At 40.9% G+C, this 22,864-nt stretch overlaps 1 protein-coding gene across 1 annotated transcript in view; it reads right to left on the reverse strand.

Moving 5' to 3' along the window:
* The window catches only part of IPMK (inositol polyphosphate multikinase), a gene marked incomplete at its 5' end in the record, with an annotated part of 42,120 nt that overhangs the window by 13,474 nt on the left and 5,782 nt on the right, over positions 1–22,864 (reverse strand). Inside the window, 2 exon segments of the mRNA XM_032117174.1 lie at positions 1,271–1,443; positions 7,211–7,307. Coding sequence (XP_031973065.1) covers positions 1,271–1,443; positions 7,211–7,307 — 270 coding nt within the window.

A 22,864-nucleotide genomic window follows, 5' to 3' on the forward strand; every position in this document is an offset into this window, starting at 1 on the left:
TGAAACAAAGGACATGAAGTACATTGTTTTACAAACAAGGTAAGAAGGGTTATGTAATAACATCAACCAAATCCAAAGCTATAATCTCTAACCTTCCTTTTCCACCCAAACTGGCTGGTTTTTTGACTTAACTCCCACATTCTTGCTCATAGACTTGCGTAATTACTACTCATGACCACCATAATTTATATAGCAGCTTATCTCAAAGCAGAGTTAAGGGCTGGGAGCCTGGGCAGTTCTGCACAAAACATTACAGAGATATTAGAATTCTCTAGAACAATGGTGCAATCTGGCTGCTGTTGCTATTGAACAGCAAAGGGGAAGCTTATCAAAGTGTCTAGCCATTTATGCATGTTGATACAGAGTTTGAGGAGCCCTGGCTTTGTGTGTGAGAAGAAAAACAAAAATCTCACATCAAAAAGAAAACTATTCCTGTACCTATCATTGCAGAAAAAAGTACTTTTGAATTGCATCAGAAACTCAGTGACATCAACACATTTCTCTTACTGAGCCACAAATGTTCTGTACATTGAAGTTTTAAAGTAGCCCACACACACGTATTGACTCTTAGCATTTCTAAGAATAAGAAGAGTTAATAAGGACATCTGCAGTGCCCCATCCATGCCCAACTAACCTTCCCCTGACAGCTGTTCCTTGAGCATGTAAGCATCAAAAGAAGTTTCCTTCTGATGGAAAGCTTTTTTAAAATGCAGAACATAAGCAGCTGTTCACCCCCATATGCATCACCTCTGAGAGCTTACTTACTCTTCCCTAAATAGAAAAATTATGTAAAATATATTTTTATTTAAAAATAGAGTATCAAGGTGAAAAATGTGGAGGATATAGCTCATTACTAAGTTATTAGAAAGAGTGGTTCAGTATGTAAATCTCTGATATAAGCCTGAAGGAAAAAAAAAACCATACAAAAATCCTCTTAATAATTTTAAATAACTGTTGTGGTGGTGAAGAATTAATTGCAACTATATTCCGTTTTAAATACCCAGCCCCTCTCTTGTATATATATACAGTGCCCAGGTTGCAAATAGCTTGCCCTAAGGGACACAGCCAAGTTAAACATTTGTTGTGAACCAGAGCAGTGTTTTGGAACAGATTTCACATGACAGCTGATACCAGCACTATCGAGACATTCAGGTAACACTGTATTTATGTAAAACTCAAGAGGATTGTTGTTTGCTAGGAAAACCAGTTGCCTGGTGTGGGACAAGAGGCCTGAGCATAAACTGAAAGTGAAGACAAAACAAGTTCTTACCCTCATTCCAAGAACCAAAAAGCCTATCTCTTCCATCAGTGGGTACTTGCTGACCTGCTGCTGTATCTTCTCCGCTGAAGCATACGGATCATAACTTTTCTGACCTATTTTTACATCCATTATGCAGGGCTTATTAAACTTACGGGTCACATCTTCCAGTTTTAGATATGTATCTGTCAAAAAACAAAAACTTTTGTTAACAGTGGCTCAAAGCAAAATAATTACATAGCTTCTGCTGAGCATCTGTGGAAGAATGTGAATAGTCCAAGGCTTAACATCACATGAATTCTTTAAGAGTCAAATTTGTCCCTGAATGCAGACTAAATCATGGTCACTGACACCCAAAAATTCCATTGCTATGAAAATCTAAATGCTTTCTTGTTTAGAAAATTGTATGCAATTAACATGTGTTAACCTAGCATTCAAATTCAAATTATTGCCCAGATGAAATCTATGAGTAGCTTTTATTAAGTCATTAACATATCACTAACAGCATTACTAAGCACATACAAATGCAGGTTTTGCATTTCAGATGGTCTGTGTGGCTGGTTTTGCAACTCAGATGGTCTCTTGTGTCATTTTAAAAATGAAGTGAACATTTCAGTCCTAGCCTTCAGGGGCTGAAGTGCAGCTCATTTTGCTTCTTTTTGTCCCACTCCAATCTGCACTTGTTTCTCATGGCACACCTTTGGAGAAAATGTTCTTCAAATCCTAGGATGCATTTCATCCATTTCCAACAGTCCCTTTGGGAGAGTGGCTGGACCAAGAAACCCCAAAAGTACTTGGAATGCCTGAAGATTTAAAGGAGTATCTAAAACCTGATGAAAATAGTTTATGCTTTTCTCCAGGGCAGCATGATCATTATCAGCATGAGCCCCACACTGACTATCAGAACACAACAAGGAAATGAACTTCAGTACCCGCCCGGCTCTCAGACAACTCTGCTTGGGAGACATCTGCACCCACCTCCAGCCCTTGCCAGGACACAGCATAACCAAGACAACACACAGCCTCAACACTGGTCTCATTCTTCACATGTGCTTTGCAAATCCACCTGTCACCAAGCACAAATTCAAGTCTGGTTTTCTTTCCAGTACAGCCTATTCCATAAATGTATTTCTTTGACTTTAATGCAGTCCGAATACAAAAGAACATTGTATTATACCCCATTCCTGCACCGTAATCTAAAATAGGATTGTGAGAGAATGCAAAATTAGTTCAAGTTTAAAAAGAGGCACAAGTGCCTTGTTTGAAAGCTGTACAGACAGCCAGTCCAAGTCAAGATAAAGTGAACAAGCAACATTTCATTTATACTAAATAAGCAGAAACGCTTTCTTAAGGAAAAGAAATAAAAGGGAGTTTTACTATTTTAAGTCGTACTGAGAGCCTCAGTTTTTACACCATCATGATCAAATGTCCTAATTTCTCACAAAGTAAGTATATATCAATTTAAACAGGTTTGATTTAATCCTTAGATGCCTGCTTTCTGCATGAATGGAACTAGTCATCTTGTTAATGTAGTCATTTTCAGGAAACCATGTCAAACCAATACACTAATTAAAAAAAAAACCAAAACGACCATTCTACTAACTCAATCAGCTTTCAATGTCCTTTGGGCTACAGGATCAATCTAGCTACAGCAAAAAGAATTTTGTTGCAGGCTAGCTCACCCATTCACTACAACTGCAGGAATACATCCAAGCTGAAATAATTCGTAGTTAACTTTGAGAAGCCCTAGGCAGCAAACATACTAGATATTTGCTCACTGAATATCCCCAAAGGAGAAACAGGACAAATACTCTCCCTTACCAATCAGTGTATTCTGTATCACCTGAACTGCAGGCACTGTTTTTACTGTTCAAAGGTGTGATACAGAGGTCTCATTCAGTCAGATGTTAGCACAGCTTCTGCAGGACTTTGGAAAACCACTACCAACACCTGAGGAGTCCATAAATTCTGTTAGCTCTTATTAAAACAAAAATTGTAAAAATCTAAGTGTCATCCTTCTGACTCTTTTTGCATATTACAGAAATCACTGCAATCAACAGATTTGTGTCATCACTCTAAAACAATGCAGAAAATAACTAAAGTCCAAGGTTTTCAGTACATAGCTGTCAAAAGCAAAGAGCCACGGGTTTACATGGGAGGTGAGGAACGACAGGAAATACAAAAAATCTCAGAAAAGGGCTGCAGTCCTTCACCACCAACTCCAAAATGCTTTGGAGCATGTTACGAGCACTCCAGAATCAAACTGTTAGAAATACAAAATTATACAAATAGTTTAGATGCAATGTTTTCATCAACACTAAACAAAACCATATAGAAAGTATTATAAAACATCCATTTCCACAGGCACCCATGGGTATCTGCTGTCCTCTACTGCACCAGTCTAGTTCCCGCTCTTTAACCATACAGCACCAACATTCAGCACCTCCCAAGTATTTAAAAGTCCTAAATATCTGTCACTTCTTTTCACTCCCCATCCTTTTCATATTTCTTAAACTAGACTATCTTACTGACCTCCTAAAAATGTAACAGTAACTATTTTTTAAAAAGTAAGCATTAAATTGCCTTTGTAGATAACACCAACCCTAGGAAATATTAATTATTTGGAAAAGCCTGTAAATTATCAGGAAACTTCTCATCTCTCTCACACTTTTTGGAATTAAATCTTTCTTTTTAGGTAGCTTGCTCAGAATCAGGACTGTTATATCTGTTCGATGCACCTCTCTGCTCTTAAAAAGCTGTCCGGCCTTGTTGGCAGAGCAATGCCACCCAGATAAAGCACCATACCAAGTTACTTTTTCTCATTATTGCTTCAAACAAATGGATCAATTGTTTACACTCCATTTTTCCTGGCACTGTTTGGTGCTTATTTGCACTGTATTCAATAGTCTAATGAAACATGTCCCAAACCCGTAATATTGGTACATACATAACTTTCACTTCCAGCAGCTACCCCTATGATATCTCCAAGCACCGAGACTAAGGCAAAGTTAAGCCTCAGATAGGTATCAACTGCTCTCCATTTTCAAGTCAGTTACTGCAAGTTTCTGAAGCTCTGATCAGAAGTGTCCTTCTCAAGGGCATCAGCGAGTCTGCACCTCAGCCCAGGTAACTAGGGCAATCTCCTCCCTTCTTCTTGCTTGGTTAAATAAAAACCTGAAGATTTTTCAAGCAATTGAGACTTTCTAAATTATTACGTGGTGCCCTGCTAACCAAGTGTGCTTCAGGAAATGATGTATTTGCCATCTAAAACTAGATTAAATTAAAAACCCCCACAGATAGAGGAATTCATAACAATTTATATATTAAAACTTGCTTTGCTAGATAGTCTTGACCATACACCTCAAGGATTTAAATAAATCATTCATCAGAGACTTGCCCTGCCCTTTTCTATTTACCAGGGTCAGGAAGGTGTGGCCTGACATACTATTTATGTATTTTTCACAGTCCCAACGGAGATAAAACAAAAGACCACCAAAATTCAGCAAGTATCCATGGCACAAACCACTGCAGACTTCAGCACAGACATGCCAGTGCATTCAGTCCTCACTGGAGACAGAAAAAGACAAAATCACTCGAGGCATCTGATTCCTCTTCATAACTTGGGAGAGACATCTTTCAAAACATAGGAATAAGCTTGGAAGAGCCTCAATTGCCCGCAGCAACAAAGGAAGAAAAGAAAGGTTTGAAGCTGGGTTATATGTATCTATCCTGTTCTCAGGTTAGGCAACAGTATGAAATGAGCAGCAGTGAAGTTACTAAAAAAAAAAAAAAAAAAAAAAACAAAAAAACAAAAGCACAGGCAACAACTAGGCAGCCAAACTCAGAAAACTTAGCAGCAGGTGGCTCCTACATCTTTACAACAACTTTTCCACTTCTTTGTGAATAAACTCCAAATGCCCACAATACCAGTGAAGCTAAAGTTCAAATCCAACCCATTTTAGATGAGCTTAGAAAGACAGCATCTCACCTACCTCTGCCTCCATTTCCTTTGCAGTAGTACTGGGTATGTGATTTCAGCAGAACAGGTGTTACTGGGAATCTTGGGTATGTGATTTCAGCAGAACAGGTGTTACTGGGAATCTTAACTTTTCTGTCACATTTCCTACTTCTCATTTACACTTCATACATTTCACCCTTTTTACCTAGCAATTTCATCCACTTACCTACTTTTTCAGTACAGAATGCTGATGCTTCTCCCTAAATATTTCTCTAAGGAAATAAATTATGTTCTTCATCTTACCAACTGCAGTTCCGGCTTACCTGTCATATGGAAACTCAGAGACGGTCACAAATCAAGTTGAGAGTAGTCTAAGTTTTGGTTTTTTAGAAGTCAGCTATGACCAATTTAGTAACAATAGGAAATTACTGGGTTCACTACTCAGAGGTTGTATGGAGCTGTGATCCCAGAGCCTGAAGAGCAGTGATTGCCAAGGGAAAGGTCAGGCTTCCAATGTCAAGACTGTAGCAAACCTACATATATATTCAATCTACATTTAAGAACAACATACTTGACTAAGCTCCATCATCTCCAGCGACTTTGATTTCTATCAAGACTACAGAAAGCTCATTAATACTATAGATAATAAAGTTGGCAGTGCAGTGTTATGGTTGAACTGCCGCCACAACTTTCTATGAAGAGGACTCATGATAGTGCACAGCCTTTCCAAGAAGCAAAACAAACAAAATCAAAAGTTTCTCCTCCTTTAAACAGTTATTCCTACTGCCTGTGTCTGAATGACTGGTGGAGACCTTCCAAAATCCAGCCCCATGGTGCATGGTGCTTTTGAATTCCCAAAGCAAATGAGCAATGTGTTGAATTACTGTCTCTTGGTTAGACCACATATTTTCACATCTTAAGATCATACTGCAAATTGAAAAAAAATTATTTGCAATTGAGAGGGAATATGAAGTGAACTCCATGACACATTAAATTCTGAGGGAAGGAAAAAGATAGCTCTTGTAGACCTATTTGAGTTAGTGCCAAACAGGAAAGCATGAAGGTAAATTTGAGCTAAGAAACTGCTGGTACTACCACAATCTTCCATCTTTTCCTGTAGATATTACACCATGTCTTTGGATAATGTCTTACTACCTCTTTGGAAAACAACTCTATCAAGTGACAGCATAGCAAAAGAAATCCGAGTTACTTTAAAGGACCATAGCGTCTAGCTTTGGTGTCCATGTATTTAAATAGACTCCATGGCATCCCTTTGTTTCTATGTGTTCCAGAAGCTCCTTTTCCCCAGTGTGAATTAGAAGAGTCCCCGGAAGAAAATCTAGTTTCTGTTTTCAATACAACAATAACTATTTTCTCGAGGAGACAATCTTACAATTGTTCCACCAAAACACCATTTTCTTCCTGACTCCTAGTGTTATACAAACATTACATTATTATTATATTATATTGGTTTGTTTCATTCAAACTAGTAACAGAGGATGACAAGCAGAGCTCCCCACAATGGCACCTGCTGAAATAAGTGCTTTGTGTGGTAAGGCACAGTGATGGAATCCAACTTCTGGAGATACAGCAGCACATTCCAGTTTGAATGCTTCTCCTTAGCCCCCGACTATCCATTGTTCTTTTCTTCCACACCCACAAGGTGCTTCTTCCTTTGATGGCCTGACTGGACATAACCATGCAACCAGCCCACTCCTCCACCACGACCCCACCCAGAGCAGCAGCTCTGGGGCAACATGCATCAGGCCCAGCTACTCAGGAAACTGTACAAACAGCCGCACCCCATCTCTCCTGGGAGGAAGGCTCCAAAGACCTAATCCAGCCACAGGACTGCAAACTGGAACCAGTTGTTAGACAGAACATCAGTGGGTTCCAAAACAAGTCCAAAAAAACCCCTACGGAGCTCACAACTGCCAAAAATCCAGAAAATTCTTCCAGGAAGTTTGGATTATGAGATAAAATTAGAACAGTACCATTTGGTGCAGTAGGTGGTGACCAGACACCGAAGTATTTTGGCAGATATTCACGCAGTTCCAGAAGAATGCTGTCGCAACAGTCGGAGTCATAAACCTGAAATAAATTAGGGAGGGTTGGAAAGATTATAATTTTAAATGTTCATTTTTGCTGGTGAGGGAGTGAGCAAGTAGCTGCATGGTACTTGGTAGCTGGCTGGGACTAAACCATGATAACTTCCAACTGTCCCATAACTTTCTTACAGCCTTTGTTTTCCTAAGTCTAACATATTTACTTTACATTTCAAAAACATACAAGATGACATTCAAGATATTCATGATATTCATAGAAGATAATTATCACAGTCCAAAATAAATGAGCGGCATCCTTTCTTTCAAATTCTAAAGTGGCAAAGATGCATCAACCCCAAGCACAATTCATGGCTTAACTTGAATAAAAATCCAAACTGTAATGGTTAGCTTCAAAGCCTAGTTATTGAAAAAGATGTTCACACATTTGCATTCAAGACTGTATAGGATTACTGCATCACATTATATATCAAAATATTTTTCATTTATATCAGGTAAAGTACAGAAGCTCAAACTGCATAGCATTTTCTCATCTTCTCCAAGACAACTCATGCTGTAGCTACATCACACAGACTATGCACAATTCAAATTATTTCTTTTCATTTGCATTAACGCTTTCATCATTTTTTTCAACTTCTGTAGGAAAAACAGTAACAGTTTGGAAACAGCAGCTGGCTTATATTCCTGAAGGAACAATTCCCTGCAGTTAAAATGAAGCTTCGGATACTGTTATGGAATTGAATGACTGCTACCAGTTTGCAGCATTGTTAAGAGAGTTTCAAAACCATTCCCTTGCCCAGACTCCCTCCATCCCATCCAGTGATGTAGTTCCAGACATAGGGGATTGCCTATACCAGGTTTCCACATGCTTAATAGACTGAAAGATCTATAGCTACACCAGTACAGGTTACAATGATTGTTACTGCATTTAGGAGCCATCTCATCCCACTCCCCATACAGATCTCCCAGTTGTGCTGCCATCAGAGTGGTGTCCTGCCCCTCAGCCCTACCATGGCCACACAGCAGTACCCATGGATGCTGCACAGTGACCGGGGCATGCTCACTGTTCTGCTGTCACTGCAATGCAGCCAGAGCCTACTGCAAATTTGGCAGCAAGGCAGAAAAATGCCAGGTATTAACAGCTCTGCAGACTTGGCTCAGTTCATTGTGTCAGGCCACATTTAACCACAGTGGGGGATACCTGGCAATAGCAGCTACAAAGGGGAGGTATCACAAAACACATGCCTGTAGTGTTGTAATGTTAACACAACCAGGGAGAAAAAAACAGACCTGAAGTCCATTGCTATTTTAGAGCATCGAGGCAAGCCTTGGCTATCCTTGCCAGTGCCAGTAACTTGAGACAGCACCTCTTGCAGCAGCAGTGTTAAAATTAGTTAATGTGAGTTTGTGCTAAATTTAGGTTTCACTGCAGAAACCTCAAACTAGGTAAACTCAAATCACCAGTGTGCTTCTAACACAGGGACCGCTCCACAGCTAATGCATGGCTTTCCTGAGCTTGCACCAGCCACAATTCTGACACCCTCACTGTTAGTGGGCAGTGATCAAGAGCATGATACACCCATGCTGACTGTTTGTTAAGGTACTGAATTTGACCCATTCCTTTAACCAGCTCATGGTATAGGCCCCATTTGAAAGATCCTAAGAGAAGGGGTTGAATCCTCAAAGTTCAAACCACACAAATATGTGCAGAGTATCGCAACCCAGTGGTGTACACCCAACACCACACCCTCTGCCATTACTGTTGTTATCTTAAGCATAGAGAAATTGCTGGGTGTGTATCTTACAAGTCACAGTGTCACATCACAGGGCACTGACTGATCTCTCTTCACATGTCATGATTTGACCAGCTGGCATGACCGCTGAGGATGACACACAATTGTATGTCTAAGTCCAGTTTCCCCTCATGTTAGCACAAGCTGGTATACTGGTACATTGTGCTCTAAGAAAAAAAGCCCTGCTTGCCCCTGTGATCAGGGTATTTATGCAACATTTCTTCACCTCAGGGGTTGCCAGCAGAAGACAGTGCTTTCTCCAGAAGACTGCAATGTAGCTTGATCTTATTTGTTTAAGGAAGAAAAGAAGAAGCTTAAGGAGAGGGAAAGATTAGAAGCAGGCAGATGCTGAGGCACAGACTTGATCACTGCTCTCTTTGATAACAGTTTAGTGTTCCCCATTGTACACACAGCAGTTTCTGGGCCAGCACTCCAAGCACTGACTGGTGCCATTACTTCATACTGTGTACAAGTAGTACAAACCCAATTTTTGTTTACTGTGGTAGTTTATGATCACAGGACCTGGGGGCACTCCACTGCTCCCAGTACTAATGCTCTTTTCCCATATGAGTTTGAGCAGAAATCATCATGCCTTTACATCGGAGCAAGTGCATATATTTAGGTCAGGACCAAGAGGAGAGTGATGGAAACCAAAAGTGCAGCAGACAATGAGGAGAAACACTGAATGCAACTGAAAAAATGGGCAAACATAATAACTCATTTACTTAACTTATTAGCAAAAGATTCTGAGAAAGTGAAATGTCAGGAGACCACTTCTGGTTTTTTAAGAGAGACAAGACCCTTGACTTACTTTTTATCACCAACATTAGGGAATTAAACTTTGCAACTTAGCAAGTAATTATGAGTATGCTCCTGTGTATTTCAAATAGCAGGATACAACAAAGATACTCAGATAATTTATAATGGGGTGTAATAGCCCAAAGCCAAGACCAAATGGGGAAAAGAGCTCTGGAAGTATCTTCCAAGTAGTCTATTCCTCAATACCCTGATATAAGACCTTTTAAATGGAGACAGAGCTCCCAATAATGCATTTTTCAGTATCACTACTTTGACATAATAGAAGTAACTGCATTACTTCTGTCTCTCAAGAAGTTATCTTGCTCCCAGAACCAGTAAGAAACCTCCCTCGTAAGTTTGACATAGCATACACAAAGCACTTATTTGACCTTAATATAGACCTCTATCTTAGCCTGTAATGTATTTGCATATCAAACAAGAATAAGCACTCAATTAATAAAGATCAGAGGAAATCACTTGGTGTGGGCAAAGGAACAAAACCAGACATATCAGGAATTATGCTCATTCCTATGCAGGACAGAACCACTTCTGCTCATTAGAACGGGACCTCATAAGCAGTACACATGTCATGGGCATTTCTTCTCATTTCATACAATCTGGAAGCAAGCCACAGAATACCAAATATAAATGTAAACATGACAAAACCATCCCAAAAACTACACAGGGAATATACCATGCACCCCAAGCCCCAAAAGGTATTGCTACCAATACTGCTGGAAGATTCATTAAAAATACAGGTTATCCTTACCTCAGAAAAACCTTAATAAATAAACCATTAGATTTTTGCTTACATCAGCAATATTCCAATTTTATTTCAAGAAACAGTGCTGTTTTTTCTTTTTTTTTAATGTAACAATGGAGGTCAATTTCTCCAGCAAACACTGACAAATACAAGCAATTTCTTCCTTACAGTGTATAACAACTTTATCCAATAAATCAAGAAATGCAAAACAACACCATGTCAGCTCAGCCTGGGGAGTTATCCCTGCTAATTATCACAGGCTACATTCTTTCAATAGCACAGACTGGAGACATAAAATGTCTCCAGAAAAGCAAGTCAACAGGATGCTGACATTTGGAGAGCTCACAACATGACCATTACAAATTACAGCCACAAACTCACAGGAGGAATAAGCTCCAGGTATGTTCTGTGGCAGCTCAGATAGTCTAATAGACACCAGGAAGTCATAATTTCCAGTCATGCAGGACTTTTTAATTCCAAGGCAAATTTACCATCCCTAAGTGTTTAATCCAAAGTATACTCTGGGGTTTCTTGTAACAGATTCATCTGTTTTTAATACAAACAGGGGCTGCTTAGGACAACAGGAACATTCTTTTCTTTATTTAAAACACAACATTCAGGGTTTTTTTCTAAATACTAGCTGATGACATAAATGAGAGAGGCAGAGTAAAACAAGTAAAATTTCAACAGGAAACTAGTTCTGGCAGTACAGACCTGTCCTCAAAATACCACTTTGACAGAAAAGTAATCTATAGAGAATTTCTAAAGTACATTCAAGAGTTAGTTTGAAAGAATATGTATTTTAAAGCTATTTGAGTAGGAAACTTCAAATGTCAGAGTAGGTATATCAGTCTGAAGTATCACCTTTCTTTGTTGCCAAAGCTATCAAAAATTGTCCCTAAAAGGCAGCAGCACTACGGCCTGCAGAGTCTCAGGACACAGAGCCAGCTGCCAACATCAGGCAGATAATTTGGTGTCCAGTATGGGATTTGAGACTTTTTTTTGAGAAGTTAATGCAGCTAAATCATGTGTTTAAATTAGCAAATGCAAGATTTACAGATGATAGTGCAACCTTAATTCCCTCTTCCGTTGATATATCATAGACTTTAATTACTTGAGCACACACTGCATTTCCCTCCGGGCTCTTACATCAGCCAGTTACACCAGGCACGTGCAAGGGTCAAAAAATTGAGGTTGAAACAGCAGCTGTGATTTTAGCAATTCATACCTGCTTGGCTCTACCACTCAGACAGCCCTGGCCTTTTTTTGAAGTGGTACCATCATGGTTTGACATGTGTGTCCACAGAACTTGTTTCCACAAAAATAACTGGCATTGAGCCAGCTCTACTTATATTCAAAATCTCATACCAGAATAACTTCAGAAGTTAAATATTTGTGAATGTAGTTACACTAAATTCTATTATACCAAATTGCTTAATTTACTATCTTATATGCAGCTGTATTAATGAGATAACAATGATTTTCACTGCAAATACCTACAGAAAGAAAGAATGTTTAAAGCAAATGAGGACCTATTCCCACAATCTGATCACATAAATGAATTTTCAAGTAAAGATGGCACACACTGTTGACAAAGTCAAAAGTCTTTCAGGAGTCAGGAAAAAAAACCCACATTATAGTAAGGGGTTGGCCATCTTACCTTCTAAAAAATGAAGGCTGTGAAAATAAGCCTCAAACATCTCCCAAAGAAACACTTTATTTGGTCATGTGTATCAACAAGTCATTCTCTAAGAATGCCAAAAACCCAGCAGGTCTTATTTCATCCACTTTCACATTTTACATAGTCCAATTTAGGCTTGACCCTAGCAAGATTTGAAGCCCCAGGCTTTTAGAAGAGACATTTTTAAAAGAGACAAAGCAAATCCTAACCCATTTTGAGGGCGTGGCACAGCTTCAAAACTTCAGCAGCCAAGAGAACCACCCAAAAGGCTGCAGTCAGGCACAGCCATCAGCAGCAACATTAAACAAATACCACAGAGTAGCTGCAAGTAAGAGCCACAGGCATCATTTGCAGCAAGTTGCTCCAAAACGGTCAGAGCTAAGCTTAACAGATCCTCCAGTCCCTCCCCACTTTCTTTCCAATAACCACTTACTACAGAGGCAAGGCAGTAAAGCATTTTGAAAGACATAAGCAGGCATTTGGCCATACTCCATCATAAGTTAAAAAGGGTTCACAAGACAGCAAACTCCCATCTAATCTTTCATCCCACAAGATTCCTGGGCAACTAAAGATTAACAGCAAACCAAGTTTAAGTTGCTTACTTTACCCACACTTCCCTACAATTTCTGCAAGTCACCCCACTGTGCATAGAGCAGGGTAGTGGGCATAAGAGCCCTCTTTGTCAAAACTGCAAAATTAGAGATAATGTTTCATCACCAATCTCTTTCCATAGAGCTGAGCTTTCTCTTGCCCTTCAGCCTATCCTGTGTTCACAACTATCACAGCCAGGTATTATGTTCAGCTTCAACTGCATAGGAGATGGAGTCTTCAGCGAACTTAAGAGAACTCTGAAGTCAAAGACAATTGTTAAAGATACTCAGGAAAATGTAGGGGTTGTTACCATCACAAATACCTGTTAAGCAACCTCTTAAATAGGTTATGAGACTCTTAGGTGATTAGTCAAAAAATACATGGCATATTGCAGATCAAGGTCTCTACTCCATAATATAACTAGAATTCAGTTCAGTTATGTCAACGTGCACGTACAACAAACTGGAGCAAATTCACATTAGGTACTCTCCACTAGAGGCCAAAACAAAGAGAACACAGACTAAAAAAATGGTTAAGACATACTACCATCGGTCATCTGATAAGGAAGTTTCAATTTTAACACACTAAATATTTCTCCCATTCTTATTTTTGATTTCTTCTTTGACAACACAACCAATAGAGCTGGAGAGATGCTGACCTGAAGTTACCCACTGCAAAGTTCAAGCTACCAGCAGGCAGTGAGATCCAGTGAATTTCAAGGCAGAAAGTCAAGTACTACTCTCTTGCAGAAGTACAGTACAACCAGTTTTCTCATCTATCTTCTATATATGGAACTACTGTGCCAAAAGGCAGCTCTGTTACTGCAATGCACTATGTGGTGCAACATGAATACTGCTTGGGATTTTGAGGGAAGACACAGACCTTGTCAGAACCCACCACCACATCCAGGCTCAAAGACCCAAAAGTGAGTGGGCGAAGCCAGCAGCCAGAGGGTTTTAACACAAACTCTCTGCCCCAAGAGTAATTTTTTTAAGCAGCTCCAACTATTCAAGCTTAAATTATCACTGAAATTAATGAAAGTGGAATGGTAGAACAATACAACAAAAGGGAAGTCTATTATGGCTGTCCCACTTTCTGAGAACATTCAGCCTTACTCTTTTTTTTTTTTTTTTCTTCCCAGAAAGCAATCTGGTCCCAGCTGAATATTTGCACAGAGGAGAAGGAGAGAATAAGAGTTGGGAGGAATCCTGAAGCAATGACACTTAAATAAGCAGAATTTAATTTTACATTTCAAAGAGATAGAAATGGGAACCAAGTCCTGACAGACATATGTTGGCTTGTTTTTCCTAGGACTGCAAGAGGCAGCCCACAGAAAGACTGTACTGCAGCAACTACCATGCTGGTACAGACTGATGGCAGGTTCAGTCACTCAGAGACAGCACTACCACAGTCCCACACACATTTCCATGCCCTCCCCTGCAGCAGTGACAGCGTACAGCTGGCCCCACAGCCTCCTGAGCACCTTAAGCTGGCTCACTGCCCATGTGCCAAGCCAAGGCACTCCATTTTAACTGCCATTTATAGAATCGCAGAATCACTGGATGTTAAGGGTTGGAAGGAACCTTAAAGATCATCTAGTCCCAAACCCCTGGCCATAGGCAGGGACACCTTTCACTAGATCAGGTTGCTCAAGGCCTTGTCCAACCCGTTCTTGAACACTGTCAGGTTTGGGAAACCTACAACCTCCCTGGGCAACCTGTTCCGGTATCGCACCACCCTGACAGTAAAGGACTTTTTCCTAATATTCAGCCTAAATTTGCCCTCTTTCAATTTGTACCAATTACTCCTTGTCCTGTCATTCCAGTTCCTGATGGAGGGTCCCTGTCTGGTTACCTGGAGCCCCCTTGAGATACTGGAAGGTGCTGTGAGGTCTCCATACAACCTTGTCTTCTCCAGGCTGAACAGCCCCAGCTCTCTCAACATGTCCTCAGAAGGGAGGTGATCCAGTCCCCTCAGGAACTTCATGGCCTTCTCTGGACCTGCTTCAGCAGTTCCATGTCCTTCTCATGTTGGGGACATCAGAACTGTGTGCAGTGCTCCAGGTGGGGTCTCACAAGAGCAGAGTAGAGGGGGAGAATCCCCTCCCTCAACCTGCTGGCCATGCTCCTTTGGATGCAGCCCAGGATTCCATTGGCTTTCTGGGCTGGGAGCCCTCACTGACAGCTCATGGTGAGCTTTTTAACAACCATCACCCCCAAGTCCTTCTCCCAAGGCTGCTCTCAATCCCTTCTCCATCCAAGCTGTCGGTGTGTCTGGGATTGCCCTGACCCAGGTGCAGGACCCTGCACTTCTCTCTGTTGAGCTCCATGAAGTTTCCATTGGCCCACTTCTCAAGCCTGTCAAGGTTCCCCAGGATGGCACCCCTTCCCTCCAGTGCATCATCAGCAACAATATTCTCATATTACAAGCCTGTTTGGGTTTTTTTTAATCTGGAAACTAGAATTCTTTTTGGAGACTGAATTTATTTTGTTTTCCTTTCAAGTAGGCAACCTACACGTTCCTCAATCTCATTCTGGCAGCTCACCAACCATATCTTACTTTTAAATGAACTTATAATGAACAAAGTATTTTCTGTGTAACATCAACATGTATTAGTAAGTTGATCCATATTCTGAAACATTCGTAACGGAAGTCTAAACAGTATTTGATCCAGTCTGAAAAAGCACTTGCATGACCTTCCAGCAGAGCAGGAGCACTGTGCTGTGTCTTAATTCAATTTAACATACTATGCACTTTGCAACTATGCATTTTCACTTTATTTTTAACCAGATCTACTCTTGGTAAGGAATATTCCTCAAAATCAGGTTGCTAAGAGAACTGGATTTTCTTCCTGCTTATTTGTATGTCATAGACTGTAGACTACTCAGTCTGTTACCAACTCCACCCAGTAGTTCCGCAACTGCATCAAATTGCAACAATGGCCTTTTACTGTCTCCCTTTTTAAAACGTTTCTTAGATTTATTAAAGTAGGTTGTATTTTATTGTGACACACAATCTTCAAAGAGCATGGGAAAGAGATGCTCACCAGACCCTTCTAGGTTAACTTTCTGCTGTGTGGTGTGTTTCTTCCAAACTTGTTTTTGCTGCAGAGTGCAAGAACCACAAAAATCTGCCATATTTTCCTAAGTCTTACTGTCTAGTCATTTAATAGTGAAGTACAAAAAAACATATTTATAGAACAGTAATAGGAACTCAGCAGATTCTTACAGCTATACCTTATCCTTCATCTCTCTTAGACAACTCATGTGAGAAAAGATCTGAATACCAGCTGCCAGTATTTCATAACTTTGTTAAAAAGCCATTTTCTTCTCATTAGTTAAGAATTACTGTGTGTCCTTCTTTTTATTAAATATGCCCAGGCCTCATGGTTTAGAGGCAATTTCACATGCTGGTTTGCTCATTTCCCCAGCAAAACAGGATGCCTTCTAGACAGTTCCTCAGCAGGAGGAATGATGCCAAGGGCAGGAATGAACTGCATCAGAACATGTTTGCTATGTTTCCCAATAGGTAATTTGTACACTTCAATACCAGTATCTCTGCTGTCCAATGCAGCAGATCCAGATGTACACAGCCAAAGGTCCTTTTGAGCTACAGCTCCAAATGCAGTAGTAAAGAAAGGCATGGGCAAGGCATTGCATCTCCAAAATAAGATGTTAAGAAAACCATGCATCCTATATTTTTGTCCATACAAGACTGAAAATTGAAACCTTAGCTGGAGACGTGATCACAGGATAAGGATATTTTAGTACGCAACAGCAGCACAATGGCCATCATCTGCTCTTTTTTCAGCCGAGGATAATCATCTAAATCAAGAGTATAAAAGCACTTAACTGAGCTTACAAAATAGGATAACTGATCCTGAAACAAGACATACTTTGCCTCCCCAATCTCTTTCCTTTCCTGTCAGTAGCAGAGAATAGTCTATGGAACACAGGCTGCCTTATCATGATTTGTGCTACATAGGCTGAAAGACAGCTGAGCCTTATGAGTCAGTTCTTGCAATTCTGTGCCTATTCAGGCCAAAACCCATCTTTCAGACTGTTGGCTTGATTTTATGCCATGGAGAGGGGAAGAAGCCACCACAAGTCTTCTGCAATGCCTGAAGCTACTGAAATACTAATTAAAATTAGACACTGGAGAAAAGAAGCAAGCATTGAGCAGGAATGAAAAGACACACCCCAGGAGCTGCAGCAGGTTATTGAGAACAAAACAAATAAAACAGTAAGGAGAAGATTACTGCTAATGCTCCAAACGGGCACAATTCCTGAACATTTCTCCTCTGTAACCACAGAAGCACAAGGAACTGTGGCTTCAGAAATCTTAACACAACTGGTTTTCACTAACACATTATCCTCTGGTTACAAGTTCAAAGACTGACGGTTAAAAAAGAGACAGCAATAGTTGCACAAACAATATTCATTCTGCCTTATATCAGACTGTAAAATGAGCTAGTGAGCTCTTTAGGGAAAGCAAAATAAAGACAGGGCATTGCCCCTATGGAAGCTGCATTTCAATGCATCCAGGGAAACTGCAGAACAATTGCATAGGCAACCACAAAACCATTCCTTCCTAGCTTTCAAGTGCCTGACTCTCACCTAACCATTGTAAATCTCTTTTACACGTCATAGCTATTTGTGTCTCTTATATCCTGGCTTTGTTTTTAGGACACATAAGAAGAGTGAAAAACATTTTCTGCTATCTCCTGTGGTAACAGCTTCCTTGCATTCAGATTTGATGTCAGCAGGACTCAAACCCTGAACTCGGACTACTGCTACAGCAGTTAACAGTGCCATCACTAACTGGGCGAAGGTGGAAGATTTGTTAACTGAAGAGGCAGGTGATTAGCTGAATTATCTTTTCATAATGCTGTGTGGGGTCAATCAGCTCCCTTGGTTCACAAGCATTGGCCAAAGGTAGGAGGTTACCAGAGCTGAGCTGGAACTGGAAGAACCCTGTCCACCTTTTCATTCCAGCTCCCCACAATCAGCCTTGCACCTGGGACAGGACTATCTGAGAATCTGGGTAGGACTTGTATTACAATAGCCTTGGAAACCTTATACCATTGCAGCTATGATTATCTGGAGCCATGACATGGCAACACCACTAGAACCAGCTGTGACAACTCTGATGTACATCAAACAGAGGAAAAAAAAAGAAAAAAGAAAAAAGAAAAAAAAAAAAGGTACCCACTGAAGCTGTCCATGCTGCAGGAGCTTTCTCAGGACAGTTTTTGGCAGGCAGCATGAGGAGGGAAGGTGTACTACATATCCCCAAGTGTCACACAGTCACTGCAGGAAAACTGAAGGGCAATTCAAATGAAAGTTTACAGGAACATTTATTTATCTGTTAAGCATAAAATCCCAGTTTATTAGCTGCTACATTAGCAAACTTCAAACTTCAGTAGGCCATGCTCAGAACAGTTACACAGAGTAACAGGTTTACAATTGCACTGAGTGAATGCCAAGATCAGAAGTGAAAGTAGTCATTTCAAAACAGTTCAGCAACCTTCTCTTGTTCTACTGAACATTAGGAAACACTCCATCTCTTCATGCTTCACACACAGCCTGTAGGAAACCACAGTCGCAAAGATAACAACAACTGTAAATTCTCTCTTCCTCAGTTTTCATAGAATCACAGACTAGTTTGGGTTGGAAAGGACCTTAAAGACCATCTTGTTCCATCCCCGTGGGGATGGACACCTTCCACTATCCCAGGTTGCTCTAAGTCCTGTCCAGCCTGGCCTTGAATACTTCCAGGGATGGGGCAGCCACAGCTTCTCTGGGCAACCTGTGCCAGGGCCTCAGCACCCGCACAGTGGAAGAATTTCCTCCCAATATCTCATCTAACCCGGCCCTCTGTCAGTGGAAAGCCATTCCCCCTTGTCCTGTCCCTCAAGGCCCTTGTCCAAAGTCCCTCTCCAGGCTCTCTTGGAGCCCCTTTAGGAACTGGAAGGGGATGCAAGCTCTCCCAAGAGCCTTCTCTTCTCCAGGCTGAACAATCCCAATTCTCCCAGCTGAGGTGCAGAGGTGCTCCAGCCCTCTCATCATCCTGGAGGCCTCCTCTGGACTCACTCAAAGAGGTCAATGTCCTTCCTCACCTGAGCCAGGCAGAGTCCCTTCCTTGGAGCCCAATCTCTCTCCTTTAGTGCCCACAAAAGCAGCTGCCCTATTTAATGCCTGACATTCCAGCATTCTCCCTCTCTACAGGACAACAGTTTCTGCAATGCTGCATTCTTGACATGACAAACTAAGGAAAGCCCTATGCTGGAGAGCTCTGAAATGCGAAGACAGAGCTATGCTAGCACAGAGTGCTCTGGGGTACAGCCTGGAATGGCTGAGACAGGAGCTCCACATACAGCTAAGCAGCAGGTTACCTCATACAGTGCCTGCACTAACCTTTTCAAAGGACTCTATTCTCACATTTTTCAACTCAGCTGGCACAACAGATCACAGTAGGAGGGCTGATAGGCTTCCTCCTTCTCTCAACACTGCTGAACTAAATCAGACCATTTCAGCACGGATAAATGAGCCCTGGCATAAAGCAGGCTGAAGCCAAATCCCAAAACACACTGAGGAGCAGGCTACTTCTGTGGATTCCTTAGCATGCTTGCATAGGCAACCTACCATAATCTCACACTGCCTTTTACCAATTTAGAGTCTTTAATTGAGAAGACTACATTTTCAAACAATACTATTTCCCTGTTCCCACATCACTGTATACTGCTCCCTTCCAAAACCCCTTTAAAAATAGTCATTTGGAGTACCTCCACCTACATGTTCTCACAGAGCCTTGCCATTACACAGAAACAACTGATCAGCGGTATAGATAGCCCTTAAATAAACACAACCCTTATACTTCAATTAGTTTCATCCTCTTGCTGCTCACACCTATTGAAAACAAAGTATTTTGTAGCTATTCAAGGTTAAAAAAACCTCGTATTTTTTTCACACAAATAAGGGCACCAAAATAACTACTAAAACATTCCATGGTTATGCAGGCAATGTTTGTAAGGAGTTCATGTCCTCAGGTACAGAAAGTGAGTTTGCAGGAACCAAATTTAGAACTTACTATTTTGATTTGATAATTACTCAGATTTACAGAACTCAGTAGCAAGTGGACATTACAGGTAGAAAGTCACATTCCAATGAGAAGTTAAGCAGTGCACAGTAAGCTATTAACAACCAGTACAAACAGCTCATTGTTCTACTATGTTTTATCATAGAAGGTACTCATGATAATCTTGTCATGCTGTGTTTTTCCCCTCCCTTGTAACACATAGCAAGCCCCTTCCCTAGCAGTAGAGAATGAGACATAGTGCCGTAGTAGATAAAAGTTTGGTTTACTTGGTGAAATAATCTCTTACAAAAGAAGACCTGTATTTTTTCTCAACTGCTAAGCTGAAAACATAGCATGAGGAAAACAGCCCAAGTAGGAATTACTTCAGCAGTTTTCCAGATTTGACAAAGACCTGTGAAATTCTTCCAAATTTCAGCTGCCAATCACTTCTGAGCAGGTTTTGGATCACTTATTAATATTTTGCAGTACATGTCTTGCTCAAGTTTCCATTCCAAAACAAAAGCCCATTTTGTTTGGGCTCTACTGGTAAGTAGCTACCTTCATGCTCAACAAAAAATAAGCCATCAATAAACAGCAAGGGAAAAAACATTTGGTGATTCACTGACACAGACTTTTACCTCTGTCAAGTTCACACATCAAGCTGCAAGCAAATCCAGCAGTTACAGAAGACTTTCTTGGTCCAAACAGATGATAATATCTACCTGGTATCACATTAAATATATTAGAGTTATAGTCAAACTTGTCTCTTAATGCCTCATTATCTTCTATCACGACACATTCCCTGCAGCCTTCAGCTCACAAGCACTAGGACCGGACACTGAAATACCACTTCCTGGTTCTTGGAAGACACTTCTGCTTCAGCTCTGCAATAGCTGCTCTCCAGCTGACTCATGCAGCTGAAACTGAGACACGCTCATCTTCTTGCTACCATTAACTACACAGCTTCTCAGTTACTTCACATGAGGAGATGTGCTGTTCCAGAAGGAAAGATAACCCCCTTGTTTCTTACCCAGGTACTGAGGCACTAATTTTCATTCATGCTAGCATAAGGTAGGATGCAAAGGGAGCAGTAACTCACCTACCTACAGACAAAACAGTTCTAAGCACATATGAAAAAACAGGAGCAGAAATTTAAAAAGGAAAAAAAAAAAAAGAGTCACAATTAATCCACATATACTAATGGACAACCTTCAGCTTTGATCTTACCAACCAACCTGCTGTTTTGCCCTGACAAAGTGAGAGCTTGGGACTCATCAGTCTTATTTCACTTGTTTCATTTCTGTACTGTTTCTCACCATCTCCTGTACCTGGCCACCTTTCAAACAACTCTCTGTCTCAAGGAGTGGTAAAATTCTCCTTCCCTCAATCTCTGGAGGCTCATCAGCCTTCTCCAAGGTGATGTCTCTTTGATTATAGCCCACATGATGGGTTGAACTCAGTCATCAGAGCAGGGCAGCTTTGCTGTTGTTCCCACTGCTTGTCAGCTTAGTCACCTAATCTGCCAGAAGACTATCAAGACAAGGAAGTTCTGCCATCTTTTAAATTGTCAAATCAGTTCATAAATGTCCAAAAAGCACCATCATGGTGCAAGGTAAATGGCAGGAATGGGAAGAAAGGCATTTCCCTTTTGGCAGCAATGAGCTACTGGATCAGCACAAACTGCATGTGAATCTGTACCTTACCCAGAACCTCCCAACCCAGAGCAATCATCATCCTATAACAACAATATGTAGTGCTTAGATGTCTATAGCCCACATCAGACAGTTCTTGCCTGAGAGCAAACATGATAGCAGTTAATAATTGAAAAGCAACAAATCCCCAAGACCTTTCTCCTGTACTTTCACCTACACAACACACATGTATTTGCTCTCCTTCCCTTCTCCCACTAAAAGGCCTTCTAGTCCGCACACAACTAATCATGCCTATACCTTTCCCTTTCTCTGTTATTTTTCAAGAATTGCCCAACCCGCTTCCAAGACAGCTTATAACCAAAAAACTTCAGTGTTGGAAGCAACCCAGCAAGGCCTTAGAAGACAGAATAGAAGCTTACTTTGCAAGTTACTAGCATTGAGACCTGACTTCTTCACAGCACGGTAACAAGCACACTAACAGAGACACACCTTTCTCAAAGACTTTGCCCAGGGTCTTGCTCACGGCTTGTCATATGTGTCTAAGCTTAAACAGGCAAAATTATAAAGTCTCTGATGTGGAGAGTTCATGTCCAAGCAGTGCTTGAACTTACCCCTCTTGCCTGCTGGCTTTAGGCAGGGACAGCATGTTACTGTCTCTGCCTCAGGATTTTACAGCACAGCAAGCAGCATGGTGCCCAAAGGAGTCCTGTTCAAGCTTTCTCCTTCTACTCAAGTTACCACTTAGGCTGGACGGCATATTTCTTAACCTCATCTCAATGAGAGTCACAGAGAAACTCAGAAAAGTATTTACATTTAACTGGCTCCTAGTAACTGAAGACCTGCTGTTTTGTCCCATCATGAGAATTATCAAATAATGCTAGTATGCAAACACACGGTTCACTTAAAGCACCTTGCTTAGTTTGTGTATGTGAGACATTTCCACAAAATCCACAAGGTCTTTTGGTAACTTAAATAAATACCCTTTCAGGGAAAAAGAAAACAACCGACCAAAATCCAAGCCAAACACCACAAGTGTCTCAAGACTCCTCTTACACCGAGTGTGAAGATTTCTATAGTTCTTCATACCTAATAAGCCACGGAAAGGCATGGCATATCAATCTGACATAGGAAAACCACATGACAGACTATCACAGGCAGGTAGGACAGTACAGAAACTGTACAGAAACTCTAGAAACTGTTTACACAAAAACAACAGCTTTCCTGGTCTGT

Source organism: Corvus moneduloides, chromosome 8, assembly GCF_009650955.1.
Source record: "Corvus moneduloides isolate bCorMon1 chromosome 8, bCorMon1.pri, whole genome shotgun sequence".
NCBI classification, from domain to species: domain Eukaryota; kingdom Metazoa; phylum Chordata; class Aves; order Passeriformes; family Corvidae; genus Corvus; species Corvus moneduloides.